This window comes from Oncorhynchus clarkii, chromosome 3 (genome assembly GCF_045791955.1).
Source record: "Oncorhynchus clarkii lewisi isolate Uvic-CL-2024 chromosome 3, UVic_Ocla_1.0, whole genome shotgun sequence".
Classification (NCBI taxonomy): Eukaryota; Metazoa; Chordata; class Actinopteri; order Salmoniformes; family Salmonidae; genus Oncorhynchus; species Oncorhynchus clarkii.
This window is the reverse complement of record NC_092149.1, coordinates 44,192,669-44,214,016: the sequence shown is the minus strand read 5'-3', so window position 1 is coordinate 44,214,016 and position 21,348 is coordinate 44,192,669. Positions and strand designations below refer to the sequence as shown.

The window sequence follows — 21,348 nt, the reverse complement described above, 5'->3', positions numbered from 1 at the left end:
CACCTACTCATTCAAGCGTTTGAGCCAATCAGTTGTTTTGTGACAAGGTATTTATGTTTTTTTTTGTTTAACCTTTTATTTAACTAGGTAAGTCAGTTAAGAAAAAAGTCTTATTTACAATGATGGCCTACCCCGGCCAAACCCTAACCCAGATGACCTTGGGTCAATTGTGCGCCGCCATATGGGACTCCCAATTACGGCCGGGTGTGATACAATCTGGAATCGAACGGACCTCTGAGACTATCACAGTGCAGGTGCATTTATACGGAGACTTGATTACACACAGGTGGATTGTATTTATCATCATTAGTCATTTAGGTCAACATTGGATCATTCAGAGATCCTCACTGAACTTCTGGAGAGAGTTTGCTGCACTGAAAGTAAAGGGGCTGAATAATTTTGCACGCCCAATTTTTCAGTTTTTGATTTGTTAAAAAAGTTTGAAATATCCAATAAATGTCGTTCCAATTCATGATTGTGTCCCACTTGTTGTTGATTCTTCACAAAAAAATACAGTTTTATATCTTTATGTTTGAAGCCTGAAATGTGGCAAAAGGTTGCACTGTATGTGTGTGTATAGTGCGTATGCTATTGTGTGTGTGTGTGTCTGCATGTGTCTGTGCCTATGTTTGTGTTGCTTCACAGTCACCGCTGTTCCATAAGGTGTTTTTTAAATCTGTTTTTTAAATCTAATTTTACCACTTGCATCAGTTACTTGATGTGGAATAGAGTTCCATGTCGTCATGGCTCTATGTAGTACTGTGCACCTCCCATATTCTGTTCTGGACTTGGGGACTGTGAAGAGGCCTCTTGTGGCATGTCTTGTGGGGTATGCATGGGTGTCCGAGCTGTGTGCCAGTAGTTTAGATAGACAGCTCGGCGCATTCAACATGCCAATACCTCTCATAAATACAAGTAGTTATGAAGTCAGTCTCTCCTCCACTTTGAGCCAGGAGAGAATGACATGCATATTATTAATATTAGCTCTCTGTGTACTTCCAAGGGCCATTTGGAAATTGCTCACAAGGATGAACCAGACTTGTGGAAGTCTACTATTCTTTTTCTGAGGTCTTAGCTGATTTTCTTTTGATTTTCCCATGATGTCAAGCAAAGATGCACTGAGTTTGAAGGTAGGCCTTGAAATACATCCACAGGTACACTCCCAATTGACTTAAATGATGTCCATTAGCCTATCAGAAGCTTCTAAAGCATGACATAATTTTCTGGAATTTTCCAAGCTGTTTAAAGGCACAGTCAACTTAGTGTATGTAAACTTCTGACCCCCTGGAATTTTGATACAGTGAATTATAAGTGAAATAATCTGTCTGTAAACAATTGTTGGAAAAATGACTTGTGTCATGCACAAAGTAGATGTCCAAAACCGACTTACCAAAACTATAGTTTGTTAGCAAGAAATTTGTGGAGTGGTTTAAAAGCGAGTTTTACTGACTCCAACCTAAGTGTATGTACATTTCAACTGTAATTGTAAAAGGGTTATCTAATGATCAATTTGCCTTTTAAGCTAACACAACGTGCCATTGGAACACAGGAGTGATGGTTGCTGATAATGGGCCTCTGTACGCCTATGTAGATATTCCATAAAAAAATATGCCGTTGCCAGCTGCAATAGCAATAGTCATTTACAACATTCTGATCAATTTGCTGATATTTTAATGGACAAAAAATATCATTTTCTTTGAAAAACAAGGACATTTCTAAATGACTCCAAACTTTTGAACAGTAGTGTATATCCAGACAAAGGTGTTTGAGTGTATATGGTGGGCATATTGGATTCCTAACATAGTTAAAGTAAACAAAAATAGACTTGAGTACAGGTCATAAGTACAGTACACAAATCTGAAACATTTATCATTTAAAATGTGTATGCATACAGTTGATTAAACCACCATTTAGGGGTAATATGGCAGTGATATTGGATTTTGGATGTCATATTGGATTTGGAGTGAAATCTAGGGGGCCCCCTAACGTAATTGCATGAGGGGTTAAACATATACAATCCATAGAGGAACATTTGACTGGAAAAATGAGAGTTTTCAGTGTATAAGCCCACTTTTCTTATAGATGAATACAATAGCCACAACATTTAAAAAAAAAATGTAATTGGAAAGTTGTCTATTGAACAGTCACCATACCAAAAAGTGAGGTTCATCATCATAATTCATCCTAAATATTAATAGTTGATATTTCTACCTATTGTATCTGTGTGTTTACAGGTCTACATTTCCAAGCTGTATTAAGATATCCTAATGTTGTTTATCTGTGTATGTAGGGCAGCTAACCGACGACTTGTATTCCACATTCTAGCAATATCAGAGCCTGGCAATACTTTTCACATTTTTAGTTTAGGGGGTGATTTAGAGCAAATTACAATAGCTACTCATCAAAAAAACATGTTACTGCATTTATTTTTTTGTCAGGCAGGACCATACAGCACTGATTTAGATCACAGATGACTTGGAAAGTTGTCTATTGAACAGCTACCAAAAGGAAAACCTGGTAAATATCTTTAGACATCTATTTCGTATATAGGAGAACTTAGAGATATGTTAAAATATGGTTGTGCTTTGTTATACCTCGGGTATCTCAAAAACTAAAGCCCTGTTTGAGGATTGGTCACTAGCCTAGCAAACTGGAATACAACCAGATGAGGTTTGAGGAAGTGAAAATGAAATTGAGCTGTCGATTGCAGAGGCGTAGCCGTAGACCAATGAGCACGACTTCCGTGCTCCAGAACCCTTTACGTACAACGCCATCTATGTCCAGGGGACGTGAAACGAATATATCGGGAGGGGGATTTCCACGCAAAGCACTTCCTTTACTTGTTTTGCTTTCGATCTGGACACTGAAATAGGCTCATAGTTTTCCTTTTGGTACGCAAAATCACACACTACACGGGGATAACTTTGCGACTGGCAAGAGGACTGTCGATACCTTAAGTTGAATAGAACACTTTATCGCAGGTAACGTTTCCGCATGTTGTTTTTGCTGAAGAGTTATGTATCCATAGAATCATGAAGCGACCATGTAAACCCTAATCGAAAGCAATAGAACCTTGATCCGATCATGGGCAACCGACAATCCGACATGGAATGAAGTTTATTTTCACTTTTGGGTTGACATGTCAGCCAGCTTTCTGGTGAACTTGAACAGCTGTCAGTTTTGGCCACAGCATGACTTTGCGAGACGGATGCAATGTATATTTGTTGCCAACTGTGGCGCATAGCGCACCAGAATGTCGATAAACCATTGAAGTAACCATTTATCGGTAGTTGTCTTTTACATTGTGTATGTTATTATCAGGCTCAGAAAGAAATTGGAAGCATAATGGAATTGGAACACGCTTGGTTCTGGTAAATTACATGACTACTAGGCTACAAATGCAGGGTTGACTAAATTATAACTACAAGTTCGTTATTTTATTGGCTTAATGTTCTTAATGGAATATGTATGATAAACCCAATATGCAAATATATTAAAGTAACATTCTCATAACCTGTTACAGTTGATTGGTTTAGGAGTTTCTTGCGTTTTGTTGGAGTGGACCTTGATCACAAACGTGATTACTCTGCTTGCAGCACTAACTAGAGGTCATGGTCATCACAAGCCTTATGTGCACCGTTAACCTATTTTCAAGATTCATTAACACCTTATTACACATCAACAGAGTACAGTTCGACATGTGATATAACACATCTGAACGTTATTATGTGTTGTTGTGGCCACTCTGTATTAGATGTGTTTTGGTACTGGGTTCTGCTCTGTATGAGATCAGATGTTGCTGATAATCTCAGGGAATTGTCAACCCCCAAATGGGCCAATTGGTCTCAGATGTTTTCTGATCTGTTGCTGTCTTCAGGACGTGAAGTGAAGGGTTAATTCATTCAATTTACTGTTTATTTCCTCCTTGCTCTGTGTCTGCAGGCCACCATGCCAGTGGAGAGGATGCGAATGCGACCATGGCTGGAGGAACAGATCAACTCTTGCCTAATTCCTGGGCTGAAATGGGTTAATAGAGTAAGTGAAATGTATCTTTATTGAGATACTGAGTTTGCCTTAGTATGGAAGTTCACCATATTCTAAGATTATACTGTACCTGGTTTTCAAGCTTTGCTGAAGCAACAATTGCTACCAAACCTACCAACATAACCCCTCCATCATATAGGAACACAAACAGGCATGTACACATCTAAACAGCCTGTGTGCATCTTACTATATTCTTTAACAACTTTTTTGAGTAGCACTTTATAAAAGCTCCACGTAATAAAGCATTTATAATGAATTAGTAAATTGTTTATTTATCATGTATTAATCATTACTCCTTTCTTTAGATGTATTATACTGTAGGTCCTTATAAACCATTTACTAATCATTAGTTAAGTATTTTTGCATCACTTCATCTAAAGTGTGGGCAATTTATATTTTATAAATACTTCATAAATGTGGACATGCCATTGGTAGACACTCCAGCATTACCGGATCTTTCTTATGGTCTCAAAATATCCTAGAACATATCAATGGTAAAATAATAAGCACACATGACAGGATGTTAAAAGAACTATGTCAAACATTTTATCTACAAAAACTGTTGTGAAGGAACTGTTGCAAGGACTTAAGGAAGAGTTGTAATGTGAATGTTTTGCTAATGTTGTCAACCTCGCAAACGCAAACTAATTATAAAATAGCGAGCTGTAGCCTACATACAACAGCTAGCCAGACCGGACAGTTTTTCTTTAGTGGATTTTTATTCCTGCATTACTACTGATATGTGATTGAGGTAGAAATGTTACATGTATTATTTTCAGGTAGAAATGTTACATATACAGTGCATTAGGGAAGTATTCAGACCCCTTCACTTTTTCCACATTTTGTTACGTTACTGCCTTATTCCAAAATGGATTAAATCCCCAGTCCACAATCTACACACAATACCCTATAATGACAAACCCTATGAGACTCGAAATTGAGCTCAGGTGCATCCTGTTTCCATTGATCATCCTTGATGTTTCTACAATTGGAGTCCACCTGTGGTAAATTCAATTGGTTGGACATGATTTGGAAAGGCACACAGCTGTCTATATAAGGTCCCACAGATGTCAGAGCAAAAACCAAGCCATGAGTTTGAAGGAATTGTTCGTAGAGCTCCGAGACAGGATTGTGTCGAGGCACAGATCTGGGGAAGGGCACGAAAAAATGTCAGCAGCATTGAAGGTCCCCAAGAATACAGTGGCCTCCATCTTTCTTAAACGGAAGACATTTAGATTTCCCAAGACTCTTCCCAGAGCTGGCAGCCCAACCAAACTGATCACTCTGGGGAGAAGGGCCTTGGTCAGGGAGGTGATCAAGAACCTGAAGTTCACTCTGACAGAGCTCCAGAGTTAATCTGTGGAGATGGGAGAACACCAATTATGCCTTTATGGTAGAGTGGCCAGACGGAAAATATTCCTCAGTAAAGGGCACATGACAGCCAGCTTTGTTTTTTGCCAAAATAAATATAAATGAATCTCAGACCATGAGAAACAAGATTCTCTGATCTGATGAAACCAAGATTGAACTCTTTGGCATGAATGCCAAGCGTCACTTCTGGATGAAACCTTGCACCATCCCTACGATGAAGCATGGTGGTGGCAGCATCATGATGTGTGGATGTTTATCAGTGGCAGGGACTGGGAGACTAGTCAGGATTGAGGGAAGAATGAATGGAGCAAAGTACAGAGAGATTCTTGAGGAAAACCTGGTCCAGAGCGCTCAGGACCTCAGACTAGTGTGAAGGTTTACCTTCCAACAGGACAATGACCCTAAGCACACAGCCAAGACAACACAGAAGTGGATTCGGGACAAGTCTCTGAATTTCCTTGAGTGGCCCAGCCAGAGCCCAGACTTGAACCCGATCGAACATCTCTGGAGAGACCTGAAAATAGCTGTGCAGCGACGCTCCCCATCCAACCTGACAGAGCTTGAGGGGATCTGCAGAGAAGAATGGGAGAAACTCCCCAAATACAGGTGTGTCAAGCTTGTAGCGTCATACCCAAGATGAGTCAAGGCTGTTAAATGCTGCCAAAGGTGCTTCAACAAAGTAGTGAGTAAAGAGTCTGAATACTTATGTAAATGTGATACGTCTGTTTAAAAAAACAGTGTGTAAATTGATGAGGAAAAAAAACTATTTCACCAATTTTAGAATAAGGCTGTAACATAGCAAAATATGGAAAAAGTGAACTGATCTGAATATTTATAACCTTCAAATGCTTCCAGTGCTTCAGTCTTTTAAAAACAGACTATTTTCACATATGACTTAGTTTGTCAGCACCTTTAATGGGAATTTAAAGGAAGTATCTATTTAAACATAATAAGATAGTTCAGCGAAATAATGTATTCAGATATTTGTTTCCGTACCTCGTAAGCAGTCTATGGACTCATCTTAATCTCTTTTGGAATGCGTAGGAATGTTTTCGTTTTCGGCCCTGATTATTTGGACGTGGGGAGATGAATCATGCAGCTGACCAAATTACGCAAGGTGTGTGTGATGTGTTAGCCAAATCATAAATGTCTGAATCATTGTTGTAATGAACCTGCAGGAGAAGAGGATCTTCCAGATTCCATGGATGCATGCTGCAAGACATGGCTGGGATTTGGAAAAAGATGCTCCTTTATTCAAGAACTGGGCCATTCATACAGGTACAGTTATGAAAATGAAATGATAAGAACTGGCTAACAATACACAGTATGTTACATTACCAATGCCACTGTTATGTGTTATGATCAGTGTTATGACTCAAGTTTATGCAGCAGCATAGCCTTCCAATAATAAGTCATTTTTTATATTCAGGAAAATACCAACTAGGGATCGACAAACCAGACCCGAAAACATGGAAGGCCAATTTCCGCTGTGCAATGAACTCTCTGCCTGATATTGAGGAGGTGAAAGACAAGAGCATCAAGAAGGGAACCAATGCTTTCAGGGTATACAAGATGCTGTCTGCGTCAGAGCGCCAAACCAAGAAAGGCAAGTGGTTGCCTCTCTAGCTCTGAGAGAACAATGATTGGGGCTCCCGAGTGGTGCAGTGGTCTAAGACACTGCATCTCATTGGTAGACACGACATTACAGACACCCTGGTTCAAATCCAGCTGTATCACAACCGGCTGTGATTGGGAGTCCCATAGGGCGGCACACAATTGGCCCAGCATCGTCCAGGTTTGGCAGGTGTAGGCCGTCATTGGAAATAAGAATTTGTTCTTAACTGACTTGCCTAGTTAAATATAGGTTAAATAAATACATAAAATTGAATTAGAAATGGCAGAGACCGAATTAAAGATCAGCTTCCAGAGAGGATAACACTTATGGCTTTACTGTGTAGCTACTAGCCAAGTTAATTCATGTATAATATGTGCTGTAAGCACGGTTTTATGTTATTAACACTTGATTATGTAGATGCACATTTGTTAATGTTGTAGATATTTTTACATTACTGTTCATTTGCAATCAACAGTTTATCTACATGTTCTTCTCGCTGAGACGTTTGCATAGGCTTGAAATTGACACACTGAAAAATATTAATTTGTGTCCACCTTTTAACAGTGGAATGTCATGTTGATGTGTTTTCTAGGAAAGAAAAGGAGGGAAAAAGAGGGAAAAAACAAGGTAATAACTAGTGTGTTGACACACAAGACCTCAGTCCATTACTATTCAATTTCACCTTCAGACCATTCTAACCATTCAGACCATTCTAACCATTCAGACCACTCTAACCATTCAGACCATTCAAACCATTCTAACCATTCAGACAATTCTAACCATTCAGACCATTCAAAACATTCTAACCATTCAGACCACGCAGACCATTCAAACCATTCAAACCTTTCAGACCATTCAAACCATACTAACCATTCAGACCATTCTAACCATTCAGATCATTCTAACCATTCAGACCATTCAAACCATTCTAACCATTCAGACCATTCTAACCATTCAGACCATTCTAACCATTCAGACCATTCAAACCATTCAGACCATTCTAACCATTCAAACCATTCAGACCATTCAAACCATTCAGACCATTCAGACCATTCAAACCATTCAAACCATTCTAACCATTCAGACCATTCTAACCATTCAGACCATTCTAACCATTCAGACCATTCAGACCATTCAAACCATTCTAACCATTCAGACCATTCTAACCATTCAGACCATTCAAACCATTCTAACCATTCTAACCATTCAGACCATTCAAACCATTCAGACCATTCTAACCATTCAGACCATTCAGACCATTCAAACCATTCTTTGAAATTGATCATTTTACTTGGCAAATGTAAAATGATATTAGCAAGCATGACAGACCTCCAGTGAAGATGGAAAGAGATGCCCACACCTCTCTCCTCTCTGCCTCTGTCACCCCAGGAACAGGTGGAGCCCAGGTCCTCATCCATGGAGAGCATGAATGGGTCTGTTGAAGACCATGAAGTGGTGAGGATAGAGGTGAAGGATGAAGTGAAAGAGGAGTACATTACAGACTGCACAGGTAAGAGCTTTGGCATCAGTGTCTTTGTCCACTACACACATTTAATCAATTGAATTGATGTTGTGTGGTAGACCATTAACCTCTCTGGGATATGTGGGATGCTAGTATCCCACCTAGCCAAAAGCCAGTGAAAATGCAGAGCGCCAAATTAAAATACATTTCTATAAAAATCTAACTTTCATGAAATCACACATGTACGATACCAAATGAAAGCTACACTTGTTGTGAATCCAGCCAACATGTCAGATTTCAAAAAGGCTTTTTGTCGAAAGCAAACGATGCTATCATCTGAGGATAGCACCTCCGAAAACAAAGAGAGAAAAGCATATTTCAACCCTGCCGGCGCGACACAAAACCCAGAAATAAAAATATAATTCATGCCTTACCTTTGACGAGCTTCTTTTGTTGGCACTCCAATATGTCCCATAAACATCACAAATGGTCATTTTGTTTGATTAATTCCGTCGATATATATCCAAAATGTCAATTTATTTGGCGCGTTTGATCCAGAAAAACACCGGTTCCAACTTGCACAACGTGACTACAAAATATCTCAAAAGTTACCTGTAAACTTTGCCAAAATATTTCAAACTACTTTTGTAATACAAATGTAGGTATTTTTTAACGTAAATAATCGATAAAATTGAAGACGGGATGATCTATGTTCAATACAGGAGGAAAATATCTAACAGTGCACTACAAGTGACCCTCGTTCTGAACAGGGCTACTTCTTCATGACACAAAGGAAAAACCTAAACCAATTTCTAAAGACTGTTGACATCCAGTGGAAGCAGTAGGAACTGCAAGAAGGTCCCTTAGAAATCTGGATTCCAAATGAAAATTCCCAACCTCAAAAAAAAACAATCTGAATGGTTTGTCCTCGGGGTTTCGCCTGCCAAATAAGTTCTGTTCTATTCACAGACATGATTCAAACAGTTTTAGAAACTTCAGAGTGTTTTCTATCTACTAATCTACTAAAAATATGCATATCTTATCTTCTGGGGATGAGTAGCAGGCAGTTGAATTTTGGCAGGCATTTCATCCGGACGTGAAAATACTGCCCCGTCACCAAGAAGTTAAGAGAGCACAACAGGAGTAGTGACAAGGAATGCTATTATGAACATGTATAGTAGTTACACACTTACTAATGTATTATGCATATAGCTGTGAGTGAATTGTTTAGGCTTTCCACTGGACAAATTTATAACCAGGGATTATCTTAAGTTTCCTCAGAATTTCTTCATCCGGGCAGTCGCAGCCCTGGGGATGACCAGCTGATCATCGATGACCTGCCATATGTGTGTCAGACCATCGAGGTGACCACGGAGAATGAGGAGCAGTCAGTCAGCTCCAGCCACCCGTACCCACTCCAGATCTCCCCTGTGTCCTCGTATGGAGGTCAGTCCACACCCCCTAAATCCTCCCACTCCATCCCAACCCATGCCCTAACACAACAGACGGGGTTGCTTGGAACTCACATCAGTACCCATTATAGGTGTTAATAATGGTATAGTTCCTATAGTTCAGAGCAGTGATGAAAGAGATGTGAATGATTAGAATGTCACTCCAGGTGAATCATTTGATTGGTGATGGGAGATACCACTATATTTTCTAACACCATTGTATGCCTGTGACTTGTAAGGCCCGCTATCACCTCCATTTTAAAATGCCAAGTCAAATTGAAACATTTGAACCTTTATTCAGTCTAGATAGTATAGTACTGTGGTGTATTGCTTAATGTCTATAAGGGCCATAAGGCTTCTCTGTTGCAAGACCAAGGCCAGGCCAGTGCTTGCTATCATAAACATGGCTACATCACCACTGTCATTCAACCTGCTCATGGTATCACTGTAGAATAAGTTAATGTGTTGCTTGGGAGAAGCATTAACACAGAAAGAGTTGAACTCAGAATATGAACATATTTACACAGTTATTTCTGTATGTGTATGCTTAATATGAAACTGTATATGGTTCAGTTGATATTGATCCGCCTGATGTTCTACATATAGTATGATACTGTACATATAACTACTCTACTATTCCTGCATGTTTAGTATTTGGTGAAGCATAACATATAATCTCTACAATGATTATGTGGACAAGTTCACTAGAGTTCATCACTGATGGTAGCAGATAAGCCTATTGTCATTTCACTTTTTTAACTTTGACATTCTTTCATATGCCCATCCTTCACCAACCTGTTAGTCTGGAAATCCCTGAGTTATGGGTTTTCATGGTTGTTCTTTCTGTTCTGCTTTACAGAGAGTGACACAGACAGTGTGCACAGTGAAGAGGACTCTAAGGAGGTAAGGACACTGAACAATTGCATTGTCCAATTGCATATCTGTATCAGAAGAAAATCCCATCAGTCAAAAAATTGCCTCCTAACCATTATGTTAGCCAAATAATCATTCAAGACAGCTGGATTATTTTCTACGGTTGGAAAGGAAGTAAAAATCACAAGCTGACACACAGAAGCCTTTGATTTTGAGCCTGTGTGCCTTTATGGAGTGCTTGCAGCACAAAGCGACAGCTTTGTTTTATGGTGCCATTGTAGCTGGCTTGTTCTCTTAGCCAAGGGAAGTGCACTTAGCTAGCAGAATTAGCTAATTCTAATAGGGCTGAGCGGCATGGCTGGGCCTGCCTGGGTACACAGACACATACTGTACAGACCGCTGAATCATTAACCCTGCCTTATCAAAAGATAAACAAACCTTCACTTGAAACCCACGATTTTGAGTTCATTACATTAGCCAGTTCTACTGCTTTACAGTAGTAAGAATACTGTAACTGTATAATGGTGGTACTGTCCCTTTTACTTCTACCACTAGCCCAGCCCATATTGTCAGTTCCTGTTCTAAAGTGCTCTGACGTAAAGAAAGACGAAAAACAGAAGGCAGCTCTCTGGTGAATACCGGATTCACTTTTGTCCCCTGGCTAATGATTAAACCTCATTTCATGTCTTGAATTGTGCTCAAAACAAGCCCAATCACAAATCAAGGCACATACATACAGTTACAGAATTCAACAGAATAGCATTCTTTATTTCTCAACCATTATTTCCCTTTTGTGTTGTAGTGTTCTATTGTTTGTCGTGTTCTAATACATAATGACATGCCCATTGGAGAAACAGAGAAAACTAGTATAATGCCAAGCTATTTTCTTTGCCCTAGAAAGCCCTGGCTGTCAGCTACTTTCAAAAATGTGGACAAGATGGCTATTGTGGTTCTTGTAGAATATCTTGCTACATTGAGCTGGAAGAGGAAATTTGATGCTGCACACACACACGTGTGTGTATGTCCGTGGGTGAAGAGGGAGGAGATGAGGTTCCTTAGTATAGATGAATCATGCAGAGCTCAACAGCAGGAAGAGCAGTTTACAAGCATGTTAGAAAGTATTAAGACATACAGCGCTTATAAACATGACAATATGTACATGGGCATGCCAATGTGTTCAAGTTGCAGTAATATATTTTCATTGGTAAATATGCCACATGTTTTGCAAGACTTGCTATAGCTAGGTTTCCATCCAATTGGTGACATATTTTAATGCGAAAATGCAAAACTCTGCATAAAGAAAACATGTGCACACAAAATGTAATTTTTCTCTTAAGTTTTCATGTACTGAGTAAAAATCTAAAGTTCAACACACAATAAGATCCCACCATGTTGAATGAACAAATGATCTGTCGGCGTTTATAAAATTGTATCGAAACGTCCTATTTCCATCACAGCTGTTGTGATTTTTTTTTATATGCTATGACTTTACTCGCATGAAAACTGTGGATGGAAATGTGGTTAGTGTCAATGAAATTCCCTCTTCTAATGCTGTCAATGATTTATGAAAATTCTACAAACAGACTACTATACATGTTAAGAAATATGCTTGTGGCCAAATCTATATTCAGATCTATCCTGAAATAAGTGTTTGAATGGTTATGGCTGAATTAAACCCACCTTCACTGTGACTTGCAGCATCTTCATGGTGGGCTGTGGGGATCAAGTTTAGCTTCCTCTGTGCTGAGAGTACCATCGTGCTCACTACCCAGCATGGCCACCTTTGTCACTACTGGAAAGGTAACCAACTTCAAAGTGACCAGCACCAGGGACCCCATGCCCCTCATCAGCTACAACAACAGCCCCTGGAAAAGGGACATGCCAGCAGCCCTACACCCTCCTTCAGAGCAGGCTTCCTCCAGCCAGGCCTCTGCTGCAGAGACCCGAGCCAGCGTTATCATGAAGACCTCAGACATCTCTAAGTCCTCTGTGAAGACCTGCTGAAGACCTGGCAGTGCAGTGACTCAAGTTATGGGCCAGTCAGTGGCAGGCTTGGCGTTGAAAAGCCTTGATCACAGCTGGCCTTCTTGTTAGACCAGAGTGCCTGCTGGCCTTGTTCGACCAGAGTGCCTACTCATAGGAATGACTGGGACATACAGTACAGTATAGGGGTATGGGGCTCTGTGAGCTGTAGAATATGGATCGATGCCCAAACTGAACCTCCCAAGATCTCAGGGCCTTTTAGATGCGATGGGAGAGAATTAATCTACGAACTGTGAAAATATTTGTAGGGCATCTCATCCCACTTTGCCCACTGTTAATAATGTACATACTAATTTGTCTGCGTAATGGCAAACCGCTTCTGCACCTTATGGAAAGCACTGACGGGGATGTGTCTGGCCACTCTGGGCTGTGTATGTGTGTACACTAACAGCAAAGCTGAAGCCATAGTAGAGGCCTTGTAGAGGCCTTATCTATGGCTCACTTTGCAACCTTGTCTTTGGCCTTCAAGGAGATGCCATCCATAGGATAAAAGGAAGAAGTGAATAAATGCACTTGGTAATTTATCTAGATGCCTTTTAAGGCACTCTCTTTTAAGCATATATATACAGTGGGGCAAAAAAGTATTTAGTCAGCCACCAATTGTGCAAGTTCTCCCACTTAAAAAGATGAGAGAGGCCTGTAATTTTCATCATAGGTACACTTAAACTATGACAGACAAAATTAGAAAAAAAATCCAGAAAATCACATTGTAGGATTTTTAATGAATTTATTTGCAAATTATGGTGGAAAATCAGATTTCTGGCTCTCACAGACCTGTAACTTCTTCTTTAAGAGGCTTCTCTGTCCTCAACTCGTTACCTGTATTAATGGCACTCGTTTGAACTTGTTTTCAGTATAAAATACACCTGTCCACAACCTCAAACAGTCACACTCCAAACTCCACTATGGCCAAGACCAAAGATCTGTCAAAGGACACCAGAAACAAAATTGTAGACCTGCACCAGGCTGGGAAGACTGAATCTGCAATAGGTAAGCAGCTTGGTTTGAAGAAATCAACTGTGGGAGCAATTATTAGGAAATGGAAGACATACAAGACCACTGATCTCACCCCGTGGGGTCAAAATGATCACAAGAACGGTGAGCAAAAATCCCAGAACCACACGGGGGGACCTAGTGAATGACCTGCAGAGAGCTGGGACCAAAGTATCAAAGCCTACCATCAGTAACACACTACGCCGCCAGGGACTCAAATCCTGCAGTGCCAGACGTGTCCCCCTGCTTAAGCCAGTACATGTCCAGGCCCGTCTGAAGTTTGCTAGAGAGCATTTGGATGATCCAGAAGAAGATTGGGAGAATGCCATATGGTCAGATGAAACCAAAATATAACTTTTTGGTAAAAACTCAACTCGTCGTGTTTGGAGGACAAAGAATGCTGAGTTGCATCCAAAGAACACCATACCTACTGTGAAACATGGGGGTGGAAACATCATGCTTTGGGACTGTTTTTTTTTGCAAAGGGACCAGGACGACTGATCCGTGTAAAGGAAAGAATGAATGGGGCCATGTATCGTGAGATTTTGAGTGAAAACCTCCTTCCATCAGCAAGGGCATTGAAGATGAAACTGCTGGGTCTTTCAGCATGATAATGATCCCAAACACACCGCCCGGGCAACGAAGGAGTGGCTTCGTAAGAAGCATTTCAAGGTCCTGGAGTGGCCTAGCCAGTCTCCAGATCTCAACCCCATAGAAAATCTTTGAAGGGAGTTGAAAGTCCGTGTTGCCCAGCAACAGCCCCAAAACATCACTGCTCTAGAGGAGATCTGCATGGAGGAATGGACAAAAATACCAGCAACAGTGTGTGAAAACCTTGTGAAGACTTACAGAAAATATTTGACCTCTGTCATTGCCAACAAAGGGTATATAACAAAGTATTGAGATAAACTTTTGTTATTGACCAAATACTTATTTTCCACCATAATTTGCAAATAAATTCATTAAAAATCCTACAATGTGATTTTCTGGAGAAAAAAAATCTAATTTTGTCTGTCATAGTTGAAGTGTACCTATGGTGAAAATTACAAGCCTCTCTCATCTTTTTAAGTGGGAGAACTTGCACAATTGGTGGCTGACTAAATACTTTTTTGCCCCACTGTATTTATATATATATATATATATATATTATAAAGGTACATTTTAATCTAGGGTGGACAATTATACAATTTGTATATTTTTCCCCAAAAATTAAAGATTTCTGAATATTTGTTAGATTACTTTTTTTATTGTTATTTACATGACACATGAGGAAAAATATATATATTTTCCATCAACATTTTCTGTCTGCATTTGTGACATCTACTGTATGTGAAATTGTATATGCTTGTAGCTTACTGTATGTGTGTGTGTATATATACATTACCAGTCAAAAGTTTGGACACACCTACTCATTCAAGGGTTTTTCTTTATTTTTACTATTTTCTACATTGTAGAATGATAGTGAAGACATCAAAACTATGAAATAACACGTATGGAATCATGTAGTAACCAAAAAAGGTGTGAAACAAATCAAAATATATTTTATATTTGAGATTCTACAAAAGTAGCCACCCTTTGCCTTGATGACAGCTTTGCACACTCTTGGCATTCTCTCAACCAGCTTAATCTGGAATGTTTTCCCAGCATATGCTGAGCACTTTTTGGCTGCTTTTCCTTCACTCAGTGGTCCAACTCATCCCAAACCATCTCAATTGGGTTGAGGTCGGGTGATTGTGGAGGCCAGGTCATCTGATGCAGCACTCCATCACTCTCCTTCTTGGTCAAATAGCCCTTACACAGCATGGAGGTGTGTTAGGTTATTGTCCTGTTGAAAAACAAATGATAGTCCCACTAAGTGCAAATAAGATGGGATTGAGTATCACTGCAGAATGCTGTGGTATTCATGCTGGAGAAGTGTGCCTTGAATTCTAAATAAATCATAGACAGCGGCACCAGCAAAGCACCCTCAAACCATCACACCTCCTCCTCCATGCTTCACGGTGGGAACTACACATGCAGAGACCATCTACTCTCCGCATCACCTACTATGTGTCTCACAAAGACATGGCGGTTGGAACCAAAAATCTCAAATTTGGACTCATCAGACCAAAGGACAGATATCCTTGGTCTAATGTCCATTGCTAATGTTTCTTGGCCAAAGCAAGTCTCTTCTTATTATTGGTGTCCTTTAGTAGTGGTTTCTTTGCAGCAATTTGACCATGAAGGCCTGATTCACGCAGTCTCCTCTGAACAGTTGATGTTGAGATGTGTCTGTGACTTGAACTCTGTGAAGCATTTATTTCGGCTGCAATTCTTTAGTCTGGTAACTCTAATGAACTTATCCTCTGCAGCAGAGGTAACTCTCTGGGTTTTCCTTTCTTGTGGCGTTCCTCATGAGAGCCAGTTTTTACATAGCACTTGATGATTTTTGTGACTGCACTTGAAGAAACTTTCAAAATTCTTGAAATTTTCCAGATTGACTGACCTTCATGTCTTAAAGTAAAGATGGATTGTCATTTCTCTTTGCTTATTTGAGCTGTTTTTGCCATAATATGGACTTGGTCTTTTACCAAATAGGGCTATCTTCTGTATACCATCCCTACCTTGTCACAACACAACTGATTGGCTCAAACGCAATGCACACCTGTTAATTGAACTGCATTCAGGTGACTACCTCATGAAGCTGGTTGAGTAAATGCCAAGAGTATGCAAAGCTGTCTTCAAGGCAACTAGTGGGTACTTTGAAGAATCTCAAATACTAAAATATATTTTGATTTGTTTAACACTTTTTTGGTTACTACATGATTCCATATGTGTTATTTCATAGTTTTGATGTCTTCACTATTATTCTACAATGTAGAATATAGTAAAAAATAAAGAAAAACCCTGGAATGAGTAGGTGTGCCCAATCTTTTGACTGGTACTGTATGTAATTGTGTGTTTTAAATTAGTTGCTATACATTTACACACGTTTGAGTGTGTCACTGCACATTCAGGGGCAACTCTTAATCCTGTGGATAAACATGCAAATCTTAATAAAAATATTGTTTTGTAATCCTGTTGTACTACAATGTTGTAATATTTCCAATATTACACCACAGACTGTTTTTCAAGTTTCAATATAACGACACAGATTAACAGAGGTCAGCAGTGTCCTATAATTTAAGACCAAATGTGTGAAACATTTATGCTGTTGTTTGATTCAGCTGTTGGGATTCAGAAGAGATTTGTTTCATTGTTGTTCTGCTCCTACTGTCCTCACTCAACTCTTGAAGTCAGATCTTTACTCAGAAAATAGTCCTAACGGTGAGTGTTTTGACACTCATAGTATTACTTGTTTCAACAGGAATGAATGCAGTGATATTCAAGTTATTGCATAATGGCTCTGCGAAGCATTATTATCCTTGCACAAATACTAGTGATTGTGAAATAAAACATTCTTAGTATTTTTTCCCTACTTTCCTCATAACAATCCTCCTTTCAGATTCTATTGAAAAACAAAGGAGGGTAGTTGTTGAGCTCCAGCCCTCTGCAGCACACAGTAATCCCACATGGGCCTGGTTTGGCTCATGCTCTAGCTGCCGTTTGGTTTTGGTTGCTGTTCTTAGCAGCTCAACTTCCTGTTTGCGCCTGAACACAGCCAATTGGTGCCTGGGTTGCTGTGACACCTATACACCAGATAGGCCATTAGTCAATCCCAGAGTAAACAAAGTATCAACCTCTCCCTCAGAATAGTCCAGAGCACATTATAACAGCTTGTAAATGCCAAGCAATATGAAAAGTCATTGAAGTTATTGCACATGAGTTAGAGGACTAGCCCGTCAGACATCTCCATATCTTACATGCTGCAATACATTATATTTTCATTTACCACATATTTTAATTTAGTTTAGACTCATTCAAGTCCTGGTTTGGTTGAATAGTCATTGTGCAAATGTAAATGATCAAGTTCGTGACATTACTGTAGTTCTCATGCAGGTCTGAATACATTGCACCAGCTAGTGGCTGTAGTAATAACTAGAATTTAATTGAAAGGACTGTAATTCAGTAGTTTGATGTTTGAACTCACAATAAAGCAATTAAGGTCAAATCAAAGTTTATTGATCGCATACACAGATTTAAAGTCATCGCATGTGCAGTGAAATGCTTGTGTTTGTCGCTCCAACAGTGCAGTAATACCTAGCAATCCAAAACAATAAACATATATTCCCAAAAGTTAAAAGAAGGAAATTAAGAAATATCAGAATGAGCAATGTCAGAGTCCGAAATATAAATATATATACACTGAGTGTACAAACCATTAGGAACACCTTCCTAATATTGAGCTGCACCCCATTTTGCCCTCAGAAAAGCCTCAATTCATTGGGGCATGGACTCTAGAAGGTGTCAAAAGCATTCCACAGGGATGCTGGCCCATGTTGGCTGGATGTTCTTTGGATGGTGGACCATTCTTGACCACTCTACACACAGGTAACTGTTGAGCAAGAAAACACCAGCAGCGTTGCAGACACACTCAAACCGATGCACCGGGCACCTACTACCATACCCCATTAAAAGTCACTTAAATATTTTGTCTTGCCAATTCACTTTCTGAATGGCACAGGAGAGGGACGGAAGCAAAACTGTTACACATACACAATACATGTCTCAATTGTCTGAAGGCTTAAAAATCCATCTTTAACATGTATCCTCCCCTTCATCTACACCGGTTGAATTGGATTTAACAGGTGACATCAATAACGGATCATAGATTTCACTTGGATTCACATGGTCAGTCTATGTCATGGAAAGAGCAGGTGTTCCTATTGTTTTGTACACTCAGTGTACATATAAAGTGGGTTAAACAGTATGTAAATATTAAGTGACCAGTGTTCAATGACTATACCGGGTGGTAGACGGCTAGTGACAGTGTCTGAGGTTCAGAGCAGGGTATTGGGCAGGAATGTAGAAGTTATGTGAAGAAGGTAAAAACAACATAAAAGCTCAGATTTTCTTCTCTTTTAGGTCAGTGCCAAGTTCAAGTTAAATTTTGCCATGCATCATGAAAGCTCTCTTTATTCAATTGGACGACGTGAGCCTGGATATTGGGAAATACCTAGCCAATTGCACAACTGAATAAATTCAACCCAAATGTGTCTTCCGCTTTTAACCCAAACCGTCAGATCAAAGAGGTGCCTTAATCAAGATCCATGTCATCTGGACCCAGGGAGCAGTTGTTGTTAGGGATTAACTGTCTTGCTCAATGGCAGAACGGCAGATTTTTCCACCTTGCCTGCTCAGCAATTCGAACCAGCAACATTTCGTTACTGGACCAACGCTCTTAACTGCTAGGCTACCTGCCCCCCCTAATGATTAGTATGATACTGTATGATCCGCCTTTTTCTGTAGAAATTGTTGTCTAGAAGATGAACACATGGTGGCAGTAGAGCACTTTTCAAAACTGTTAAAACTAAATTTCTTCATTCATAAATAAATTGTTGAAAGTATTGTAGCGACTAGCATAGATAGCTGTAAATTATCAGTTATGCTGTGCTGTACTTAACCACAAATTTAAGACTACTTAGCCGTTGTTCTCTCTTATGTTTTGTCTTAACAAGAGGAAAGGGGTTGTATAGTCAGTTGTACAACTGAAATGTGTTCTGAATCAGAGGTGCGTGGGTTGCCATTATCAACATCCACGGCGCCTGGGGAACAGTGGGTAAATTGCCTTGCTCAAGGGAAGAACAACAGATTTCTTAACCTTGTCTGCTCTGGGATTTGATCCAGCAACCTTTTTTGGTTATAATTGGTTTTGGAGTTATTTGGCCTGTGCTACGGCTAAACAGTAGTCTGTGTTGAGTTGGGTTAATAAACCAGGAATTCCTAAACTCACCCTCTGTCTGGACATTTGTTAATTTATGATCTAGCCAGGTCATTACAGTATTATTATAGAAATTTGTATTTTTTTCATTACGCAGATATAACAAAAGAGTGCCACATCCTTGAAATGCAATGTACTTTACTTAATCAGCCTGTATAATAATTACAAGACAAAAGTGTAGAATCCCCTTATAATAGTTGAACGATTATCCCTTTTCCCTTTTCCCTTTGGCCTCACCCTGATCTCGCGAGTTTACATTCTGTTTCGCTACACAACATCAGGATGGTTCGTTCGAGGCTTCGTTCCCTTTGTAACCTTGTAGAACGTTGAAAGGACACTTCTGGCTGATTGTTCGACAGTGACCCCCCTCTCTGACAATTTATCCTGGGGTGTAATCGTTAGTACAAGTATGGAACGCCGTTTGGGTCTTAAAGCACGTGGTCAAAACGCGATCTTTTTAATGCAGTTGCACACCAAAAATAAAACGGGAGTTTCTATTGGACAAATTCAGATAGGATCCTCCTCGTTTCCTTCCGTTTGCAACCGTTTCAGCGTAATGAATATCTGGAATCCATGGGACGTCCATACCCCCCACCACTTCACATTCAAACTTGGGTGGACGTGACAAAGACAACGTCCAATGGACCCCAGACAGCACGGACCAAAGATAGCGGGCGATCTATATAATCCGCCTGCCGCCGAGAACACAGAAATACGAATTTGACAACCAGAAGCATGTTGTTTATATATTGTAACGACCCTGGGTTTATAAGCGCGGAAATCGACTCTGCCGCTCGAGCATGCTTCTGCGGTATAGTCGATAGCGCGCCGGACCTCGGGTTCGAATGGTCGAGGGTTCGAGACCTGCTCCCTCCCTGCCTGTTTTATTACAATATATTAATGCTTAAATATAGCGATAAATGTATCAATCGTAATAGCTAACTAATTTCTGTTGAGTGTGTTAGCAAGAATCTTTCTAACGTTAATACATTGCATTTGGTAGCGAGTTTCATAACCTAACTAGTTAGTAGTCTAGCAGCAACAGACTAGCTAGTTTAGAGATTTTTTTTTTTACATGAGGCACCAATACCTTGCTTGATTTACAATGCAAATCTGATGGCATGAGCAACAGAACAGACTAGTTAGCTCCGTAGAATGACGTCAAAGCGTAGACTTTCAAATGGACCTAACGTTAGCCTTCTAACGTATTTTCTCTAAGCCTGGTCCAATATCCCACGTCAATATCGGGGTGTCTTCTGTCCTTAAGGGTCTATGCTTATGAATGAAGATCCAACTGCGAGGAACACAAAGCCTGATGTTATATAAATATTCATACACATAGCTCATATAAACAAAGACATTCCGTCGTAAGAACACATACACCCAGCCATAAGACTGACCCCCTCTTCCTTATATAAACACACATCTCATCTCCCTCTAACTGGCCGGTCCCAAGAGCAAAGAACTTTTGCTGTGCACCAATGGGGCCCGCTCTGGCTAGAGCAAGGCCCGCCTCCAACCCTCCGACCAGTCAAGAAGACCGAAACGACAAGACTCCACCTACTTTATTCTATGTATAAAAATGTATGTAACCATTGTATAGGCCTCTTTTTCACCTGGCTCCTTGCCGAGTGTG

At 40.0% G+C, this 21,348-nt stretch overlaps 1 protein-coding gene across 4 annotated transcripts; it reads left to right on the top strand.

Moving 5' to 3' along the window:
- Positions 1 to 2,802: 2,802 nt before the first annotated feature.
- LOC139395884 (interferon regulatory factor 2-like) lies at positions 2,803 to 16,907 on the top strand. Of its 4 annotated transcripts, none has more exons than XM_071143210.1 (10): positions 2,830 to 2,981; positions 3,943 to 4,035; positions 6,594 to 6,693; positions 6,845 to 7,021; positions 7,623 to 7,657; positions 8,420 to 8,540; positions 9,774 to 9,938; positions 10,803 to 10,846; positions 12,515 to 14,877; positions 14,922 to 16,907. In XM_071143210.1, the coding sequence occupies exons 2-9, from the start codon at positions 3,949 to 3,951 to the stop codon at positions 12,818 to 12,820; spliced, it is 1,035 nt and encodes a 344-aa protein (XP_070999311.1). In that variant the 5' UTR covers positions 2,830 to 2,981; positions 3,943 to 3,948; the 3' UTR covers positions 12,821 to 14,877; positions 14,922 to 16,907. The 4 variants fall into 4 exon arrangements, with proteins under 4 accessions (XP_070999318.1, XP_070999311.1, XP_070999306.1 ...); XM_071143205.1 differs by having other exon boundaries at positions 2,843 to 2,981; positions 9,765 to 9,938; positions 14,922 to 16,904; XM_071143217.1 differs by lacking the exons at positions 12,515 to 14,877; positions 14,922 to 16,907 and adding an exon at positions 11,714 to 12,505 and having other exon boundaries at positions 2,803 to 2,981; positions 9,765 to 9,938.
- Positions 16,908 to 21,348: the final 4,441 nt, after the last annotated feature.

Bases quoted from the DNA above. Each gene is read 5' to 3' on its own strand.
- LOC139395884 (XM_071143201.1), top strand. From the start codon at position 3,949: ATGCCAGTGGAGAGGATGCGAATGCGACCATGGCTGGAGGAACAGATC. The intron at 7,022-7,622 runs GCAAGTGGTTGC...TGTGTTTTCTAG, and splicing joins AGAGCGCCAAACCAAGAAAG to GAAAGAAAAGGAGGGAAAAA. The intron at 10,847-12,514 runs GTAAGGACACTG...TGTGACTTGCAG, and splicing joins GTGAAGAGGACTCTAAGGAG to CATCTTCATGGTGGGCTGTG.